The sequence below is a fragment of the Neltuma alba genome, unplaced genomic scaffold (genome assembly GCF_004799145.2).
Source record: "Neltuma alba isolate B1F8T4 unplaced genomic scaffold, ASM479914v2 tig00005239_pilon, whole genome shotgun sequence".
Lineage (NCBI taxonomy): Eukaryota > Viridiplantae > Streptophyta > Magnoliopsida > Fabales > Fabaceae > Neltuma > Neltuma alba.
In genome coordinates, this window is record NW_021634031.1 from 87,579 (window position 1) to 97,119 (window position 9,541).

The following is a 9,541-nucleotide window of genomic DNA, read 5'->3' on the forward strand; positions in this document are numbered from 1 at the left end:
TGTAATAGCTCTCAAAATTAAATTTGAATCAAATCACTGTAGAACTTCAATAGGAAGTAGCATCATGAATCATTTAAAATGACATATGGAATGGGTTGCAGTTGTGATCTGTCACATTCGTATGTATGTTTTCTCTTCTTAAAAGGTGGCAAAATTAGGTGATGATTAATATAAATAACTGACACTTATTTGTTACAAATACCAGATGGTTATTAATATGTTCGTCACATGTTTCTTAGCGTGATCCCCACCTTGCGATAGATGATTGTGCTTTGTTTCAACCATCACCTATCCAGTGACATATATTTGAAAATATGTAGTGGTGATTATTTAACAATTCTTGGATCTAAATTGATAACTAATGTTAGACATCGGTAATTATTAGCAAAATTAATTAAGTTATACAAGAAATTAAGAGTATTGTAAGATAGAATGACATTTATATAACTTTCTAGTCATAATTTTGAACTTCATTACTAATTCATAGATGCTTATATGGGTGTCATACTTATTAACGCAACGCTGATCTAATCCTAAAAGCGCATAACCATACAAATTATTATAAAATTATTAGTGGTCTAACTCTTTCCTCTTTCTAATTGGCAGTGGCGGGATGCTCTGTTCATGTCTAAAGAAATTACTTGGATCAATCTTAGATTTCACCTTCACCAACCTTATAAAATTATCCTTATAGTACTTGGATCCCCAAATTCTTGACCTCATGAAACTTGTTTTATTTAACTGGTTCATTCCCAAATCAAGGTCTCTATAATTAACATATGCCTCTCTTGGAACGCTTGAAGCAGAAGGAGCCATGGAGTAATAGATTCTCCTAATCCAATTCATATGCTTTTCCATGTTCTTCTCTCCATCAAACCATGCAGTTAAGTATTGTATCTTGAAGAGTGTTCCATTTCTGTGAGGAAAAGGGATTGAAGACTCTGGGATTTTGCTCATCATTCCTCCATATGGATTCCAAATCATGAAGGGCCCATCTTCCTGCAAAAACCTTTTCCATAGAGAGTTCAAAGCAGTTTTAGGAATTACTTGTCTTACAAAATCTGACTTAGCCTTGAAGTATGTCTTGCCAATCGATTTCCCCTGGAGAAGAATTTCTGGAGGGGTGGTGATTGGATAGCCAGCCATATAAACCACAGATTTGATCCAACTTGTTTCCAAACAGTCTTTCTTGGTTAAGCCCAATTCAGGAAACCATCTCTTCATAACTTGGAGAAGGCTATCAGCCTCGCCAAGAAATAAAGCATTATAAGAAGTTGCTATCGTTTTTTTGCCTGCAACACTAGAATTTCTTGCTTGAATCATGACTCTAATGAATAGATTTTCGTCAAGGCTTGGTGCTACTTGCTGCCATTTATAGAGAATATTGGTTGCCTTTTGTTCTAAGGTTTTAGTAACAGTAAAAACTGTCACAATAGGTGGAACTTGAACAAGCTTGATTTGCCACCATAGAATTATCCCAAAGCTTCCACCTCCTCCTCCTCTGATTGCCCAAAATAGGTCCTCTCCCATGGCTGCTCTGTCAAGAATATTGCCATCAGCATCTATGATTCGCGCATCAATGACGTTATCCGCTCCAAGGCCATACTTTCTCATCATGGTGCCATATGCCCCTCCCGTTATGTGACCACCAATGCCTAAGCTTGTGCAGATGCCAGCAGGGAAGCCATGGGCTTGACTTTTTTCTGAAATTCTATAGTAAACTTCTCCTACAGTTGCACCAGCTTGAATCCATGCTGTGTTTCGTGCTATATCGACTTGGATGGCACGGAGCTTGGAGAGATCTAAGATCATGAATGGCTTCTCAATGAGAGAAACATAAGAAAGGCCTTCATAGTCATGACCTCCACTGCGTACTCTCATGTGAATTTTGAGCATTTTTGCACAAATGACAGCGGCTTGAACATGAGAATCCTCCAATGGAGTGAATATAAAATCAGGTTTGGGCATTGAGGGCACTAAGTACCTAAGATTTTGAGCCGTGGATTCAAGTATTGAAGTGAATGAAGCATTTTTAGGAGTGTAAAAGGATGTTGAAAATGGGATTGGATTATGAGAATGTGCTGCAAGACAATGAATGAAGCTTTCTTGTATTGGAAACGGCGAAGTTGATGAAATTGAAAGTAACAGAAACACAGAAATCACCAACAAAAGCAACCTTGGAGACCCCATTGTTTTAGGATTTCACACTCTCTTGCTTCTTCTGTACAGAAAAATGCATTTAGTGCGTGCTTATATACACTAGTGCCAGAACTATTATAGTGGCCATTACGTGTAATTGAGCTAAGACAAGTGTCATCTTTAAGATATCAATGGATTTAGTGGAGAAGTTGAGATTATGACACTATGGAGTATTATGTAATGCCATTTCACAATGATTTTATTGCCACTGACTTTGTGTACCAAACTCGTATTATTTGAGTCTACGTATTTAATCTTCACTGGCAAGAAATTAAATTGCTTCTGATGGCTTTTATCTTTTTTCCCCGAAATTCGTTCTTTATGATATTGTAATGTATAGCGTAAGATTGGCCCAAGAAACAAAATAAAAGAAAGATATTTTAATGTATTAAGCCATTGATATAGGTGTATGTATAAAGCAATTCATCATTACATGAAGTAAACACTATTAAAAGAACTTTTTACGGCGGGTTTAACTAAAACCGCCATAAAAAGCTTTCAAAGTGTTTTAAAACCTACCTGTTATCGCGACTCGTCACTTTGACTTTTATCTAAGCCTTTCTACCCCGCCCCAGTCCCCCACTCCTACCCCACTCCACACCTCAAGGACAAGCAATGCAACCATCATCAATTTCCTTCAGTTTCAAGCATCCCCACCCTCTCTGTCATTGTCGCCATCGTGTTCATCATCACCATTTATGAAATTTTCTTTTTTCTTCACCATCGTTGTTCTTATTGTGATTTCTGTAGCTCATTTTGTTTGTTGTTTTTAAACTTTAATAGATGATATGGGCTACATTTTCTTCTGTTTAAGACTGGGTAATGTGTTGGCTATTTGATTTGTTCCTATTGTAGATGGTTGTTTTATGCAAATTTTGAGTAATATGGCATTGTGATTGGAACATTTTGTTGTTAAGTGGCATGAATAATTTATTTATTTGTTATGGGTATTTTTAAAATAGTGATGGAACTTTGGTTGCGAGATTATTTTTCAATGATATATTTATTTTTCATTTTTGAGATATATATTTGGTATTTTTTGTTATTTTTTTGTTTAAGCAATGTGAATATTATTTAGGAAAGTTTAAAATTAACTTAAAATTTTGGTTAAAAAGAAACTTGCATGTCAAGTTTAATAGATAACTGATTTTATTTGAGTTTTTGTTTTGAGTTCAGAACTTTTACCCTAAAAGGAGATCTTTAGAATTGTTGCGGAATGTGGCTTGTTAGCTTGGAGTTTTATATGAACAATGTGTATTTAGCTTTAAATTGTTAAAATTGGTTTGTTGCTTGCTGCTATTGATTGCATAATGATTATGTTCAAATTTTGGGATGCCTTATGTCGAAGGGGAAAACCCTGCTAAATGCTTTTTTTAAGTAAAAGGCGACTCCTTTGAGTTGTAATTAAGTATTAGGTAGTTTCATTTATTAACAAATACTTAATTATTTGATTTATTTTATTCAAATAAAGTAATATTTGAATTAAGTTGCTAGAATTGAGCTTGATAACTATGCTTATTGAGTATATAGAATAATAGATAGTAGTTAGATGAAAGTTATAAAAATTAATAAATAATATGAGGATAGGGTTGATAGATTTCTTGAAGTTGTTCAAAAAAACAAAATGCTCCTAATAAAAGTGAAAAGTTATATTCTCGTCTTTGTGTGAAGTGCTTAAACAATAGTTGGTAGAGTACTCCTCAGATAAGAGAGAACCTTATCTATGATGAGATAAATTTGAGGTACACAAATTGGATATGACATAAAAAAATTAAAAAGACTTCTTTCACTACAACAAAATGTACTTTTTACTCATTCTTGTGAAAACAGACAAGAATGAGACCCATGTTCTCGTCTGTTTTAGATTACAAATGAGAATGAAGCACTTCTCGTCTGTTTCAGAGTAATAGATGAGAAGATTCTCGTCTATTACTGGAAACAGACGAACATCTTCTGGTATGTGAAATAAAAACAGACGAGAAGATCAACTGCTTCTCATCTATTTCTATAATGACAAACGAGAAGGAGCTTGAATGTTTAAAAAAAAATATTGCCCTCCACCGGCTCGCTATCCTCATAATGTTCCAGCTCTCCCTCTCCCAAAATTCCAGCTCCCGCGAACTCTTAGCTCGGTCTTTCCCTCCCTCCCATTCTAACTCCAGCTTTGCACATCCAGCTCGTCCTTGTATTAGATCCCCCAGCTCGTCCAGTTGCATCAGGTCCACAGCATCCAGCTCGTGCTGCAGCTCCAGGTCGTCCAACTTCAGCTCATTGTAGCTTGCACAGCTGGAAGTAAAATGTGTTTCTCCGCCTTTTCAACTCGGCATCCCCATTGAAGAAAGTAGCTCACCGTCAAAGCCAGCTGCGTCCTCTCTTCTCCTCTCCAAGTCGACACATTTCTCCATTTCATGTAAGTTGAAGAGCAAACTTTTGGTTTCTATATGTTTTGCAAATGGATGGGTTTGTGTTTAAACTGCTGCCTAATTCTCGAATTACATTTAGAAGGTTTTAAACTTGATTGGGTAGTGGATTTGAAGATTACAAAGTTTGCTTAACTTGTTTGAATATTGATGTACACAAGGTGTTTGTCAAAATACATAAGAGAGGATTTTCATATATTGGCATTACATTAGAATGTTTATATAGTTATGATGATCTTGAGAGGTTAATTTAATAGCAAGTTGATATTTTTTTTTTGAATGTTTTATCTTAAAAGGAACTGTAGGGAAATTTTTTTCCCAAAATGAGTAGACATGAAAATTTTGGTTGGGATTGTAAAGTTGAAAATTTTGATAAGTTTTTGATATTTTGGATTGCTTTAAATTGTTGGATTACATAATTGAGCCTAAGTAATAAGATGAATTGTTATCCTTATTAATTATTTGGCAATGAATTAGCAACTACTCGATATATCCCTCTCCATATATAATATTTAATAGTCTTCCAAATGTATAAAATGAACACTGTTTTTATATGTTTCTTACCTTCGATGCTTGCCTTTGACTGCAACTTAATTATCACCAATTATCACCAGTTATTAATATTACTTAAACATTAATTTGATCACTTGAATGGTGAAGGAAAAATAATTTAAGCTCTTTATAATTACGCATTTTAAGAAAAAAGACAAAAAAAAAAACCTACATATCTATGATTGGTTTACTTTTTGTTTGTGGTGGGAATGATGAGGATTGAGTTGAATTAAATTAGTGAATTGAGTTGGATTGCTTGATTTTGTTGGAATTTATGACTAAGTTGGTGTATTTAGTTTTGAATTGGTTTGATTTTGTTGGAATTTGACTAAATTGTATTAAATTGACATCATTAGTTTTGAATTGTTTATGGCCTTTTTTTAAATTGAGTTGAATTAGTCCTCAATTATTGAAAATTCCTTATTGGATATATGTTAGCTGAAAATATTGATTAGTTTAAATGTTAGACTATTTTCATCTTGATGAAAAGTGGCTGTTGTGGCTATATGGGAAGTGGTATTTAGGAAGTGAAATTTTTTTTAAAAAAAACGAGCACATTCACGTTTGTTTCAAAAAACAGTAGTAAATGGGAAAAGATAGATGTAAATTTACATCTATTTTGGGAAAACAGAATTTTTGCTTCTATTCAAAACAAACGTAAATAACACTATTTTTCTCCTCTGTTCGAAATAGAAATAAAAAGTGGAGTATTTTTTATGTCCCTTCTTTTCATGTCCCTCCCAAAACAAAAGTAAAAAGTCATCCAAAACAGAAGTAAAAAGTCTTCAGTGTTTGTCTAAAAAAGAGAAAGTTGTGAATAGTGACTTTAGTGATAGAATTTCGGATATGTTCCATGATGATGTTAGCGTAAAATCTTAAAATTCTAAGCCAAGGTTTAGTGATATTTAAGCCTGATTTAGGAGGAAAACAAGCTAAGTGATTAAGCCTTGTGTTGTGTGGTAAAAGTGAACATTATTGTTTGAGATTATTTGAGACATAAAAATACAAAGAATGATGATTGAAAGACATGTCTTTTAGAATTTTCATAATAATTTTGGAATTCTAAGATTTTAAAGAGTCAAACAATAATATTTCTTACTAATTTGTTTTTGTATTTGAAAGTAGACACTTTAACCTTCCTAATGAATTCTAAGTTACAAATTTTGAAATGTATAGAATTAGTTATGAATTTTGGAAGCTGGGCGACCTTGTTATCTATAATATTTTGAGCAGTTTTAGTAAATTATCATTTTCAAAATGCCAATGATAATATTTTTTTAATGATTGTTTTCTCATTAGAAACTAGACATCTCAAGATTTCCAAAGAATCATAATGTGTAACTTTCAGAGATATATGAAATTAGTTATGAATTTTGGAAATTGTGCCACCCTGTCTATGTCGTTAGCTGCAACCAAAGGAGCCATTTGACACGGCGAATGTGCAAAATCTGTTATAAATAGGACGTAAAAGCACAAAAAAAAAAAAGAGTAGAGTTTTGGTAAGGTGGTGACTTAGGCTTAGCTAAGGCCTTGATTTCCAACCTAACTTGAGCCCAGCTAAGGCTTTGATTTCCAACCTAAGGGGAGTATTTTTAAGTTCTTAACACCTAAGTAAATAGTTCTAATCTCTTTTTTTTTTACCAACCTTTCTTAGTTTTTTAGATTTAAATTTTTAGAAATCTTGGTTTTGAGTGGAATTTCAAAATGGGTTGAAGTCTCAGAAAGAGTTATTGGGACTAGAATAAGTGTTTAATCGGTTTAATTTTTGTTGAAATTCATTTTTGTAAAGATTTGAGCTAGGGTTTGGTTCTTGAATTGGGATTTTTATTATTTATGATTATGTGATGATTGAAATTGAGGTTTAAAGATTGGTGATCGTACCAGGATGTCACCTTTCCGGATCGTGAAAATTGTGATTGCACCAGATAATGTAGTATAGGGTTCAACTAATCGTTCTTATCGAGGAGTGCTTTATTGGAAAACAACCTAGTCTAAATTGGTAATAAAAAACATGATGATTTGGGTAAAGAAAATGGGGGTTTTCAACTGTTTAAGAGTAGTGCAATAAATATAAAATGCAGAGAATTAAATGTTTTTAGTGTTTTAAATGAACGAAGAAATGTTTTGGATTAAAAGGAAATTATGGTGAAATAGTCTCTTGATGATAAAAACTCAGCTATCACTGCTCTTTAAAATGATTGGGAGTTTTAGAAAGTCTTTAAGTTTCAAGAAAACCCCAAGTAATCACTTGGGTCCAATGTCTTAATTAATGAAAACTCACTTTAATCAAAGTTAATTAATATCTACTAAAATATTGTTAGAAACCACTTAGAGTGTAGATGAACAGATGATGTAAATGCCCTTAGAAAGTCAATCGACGACCACAGAATACCAAGCACATAGATTAATCACCAATGATCACTAATAATTAATTGAACACATGGATTCAAAACTGATATATTTATATAAATGATCCAACATTAACAGCATCCAATCCAAATACATTCATTAGTCTAAACAAAAGATTTACAATCATAAATCAAGTCTGAAACAGATGCAAAAATCCCTAAATCTAATAATCTCTGACACAAAATCAAACACAAGTTTAGACCAATAACTCCCCTATTAGGTCCTTGAGCTTAAGTTTTGTCTTCCATCACTAAGAGGATAAGTATTTAGCCTCTCATGTCTTCAAACCGATCGCAATCGTTTCATGTATGAACAGTCATGGGTGATGCTAAAACTGGGATTGAAAAAGGGGAGAAGGAGGTGGTTGGAGTAGTTTAATTGATTCAGAAATACAAAAAATGATGAAGAGATGAAGAAAAATGAAGGTTTTGGATCTGGGATCAATAGAGACTTGAGAGGAGATGATGGTGGCTCAACCCTATGCAAATTTGTAGAATGGGAGAGTGTCTTTTCATGGTAGCTGTCCCCCTTAAGTGTAGAAGCTCATAAACTTATTCCAAAACGCACAGCTTCACTTAACGCACTCAGGTCGCAACCTCAGGAGTGTCAGGTCACAACTTGGGGGCCTAAGTCCCGACCTCAGAAGTTTCATGTCGTGACCTGGGAAGATAGAGAGCATTTAGTCTTGACTTAGCTCCAAAACACGTAGTTTCATTAAAAGGGCATCCAGGTCGTGACCTTAGCAGTCCATGTCACGACCTGGGGAGGCAGATCACTCCAAACTCTTGTGTTTGGTCCTTGTAACATTATGGCTCCATCAATGCTTTATCTTAGGTCTTAAGTCCTTCTTTGATTGCCTAAAAATTATAACAAGGGAGCTTTGTAAAGACTAACAAATTACAGATCAAAGCAATTACAATTAAGGAAGGAGAATTGACCCTTTTGACCCCTTAACAACAAAATGCAATGCATGAATCAATATAATCAAAAAGCTATAAATGCATGCATAATGAGGGTAAAAGTATCGCTCTTGTGCCACGCCTTGTTGGCAAACATTTTCACTGCTTTTTCTCTTGTAAGTCTGGTCTCCTTATGAGGGTAAAACCTTTTCGAGCTTGAAGACTTGGGGTTTTTAGTGCTAGGTATTTGAGCGCAAGGCAAACACACAACAAATAACCAAAGTAAGCATACAAAACAAACAATCCTACAAAGGAAACTAAAACCTACACTAGGCTAAAAAACTAAGCACTCCCCCACACTAGCCCACAATTACCCCTTACTAGACTCACTTTAGCAAAATTGTTAAAGATTTTGAATTGGGACACTTACAATTTAAAACCACTGGGAAAATCATGAGAAAACCCAAGCATTCATAATTTTCAATTGCCCAAAATCTATTTCTTGCAAATCCTTAATAGGTAAAGTCAAAATCCATTGAGAAATTACAGTTTGGATCAGCAAGGGTGAAGTTTAGAGTCTCCTCTGTGAGCTCAAGTTGCGACCTTAAGGCAGTGAGGTCACGACTTCAACAGACAGACGGAACAAAATGAGTTCAGTAAAAATAGTGATGTCGAGACCTAAAAATAGCGAGGTCGCGACCTGAACCCAAAAATTTTAGAAAAGGTAGAATGAACTAGTTTTCCAGAAACCAAATGTTTTACAGAAAAAGTGATCATAAGCAGTTATAAAACTAGTTAAACAGTATTTTAAATGTCTAGCCAAAACTCCACTCAATCAAAATCAAAACCCTAGAAACTAAAACCCTAGAAAACACAGAACTAAATTGAACTAGAAAGAACAAAAAGAAAAATAGAGTAAACCTTGAAAGGGTGCAGGTAGGATGGATTTTGTAACACCTCATGTTTAAATCAATTAACTTTCCTTGCGGAAGCATTTGGAATCACTTTTGAAGGTTACAATTGATGAAAAATCAAGTTTGAAAATTTACATTTACGGGTTAC

General features: G+C 34.1%; 1 protein-coding gene across 1 annotated transcript; it reads right to left on the reverse strand.

The window, feature by feature from the left end:
- Nucleotides 1–445: 445 nt before the first annotated feature.
- Nucleotides 446–2,219, reverse strand: LOC114747195 (berberine bridge enzyme-like 13). The gene has a single exon (XM_028935484.1). It carries the CDS (start codon nt 2,188–2,190, stop codon nt 571–573), a length of 1,620 nt encoding a protein of 539 aa, XP_028791317.1. The 5' UTR covers nt 2,191–2,219; the 3' UTR covers nt 446–570.
- Between the last annotated feature and the right edge of the window lie 7,322 nt (nt 2,220–9,541).

Coding starts and splice junctions, on each gene's coding strand:
- LOC114747195 (XM_028935484.1), bottom strand. CDS start 2,190: ATGGGGTCTCCAAGGTTGCTTTTGTTGGTGATTTCTGTGTTTCTGTTA.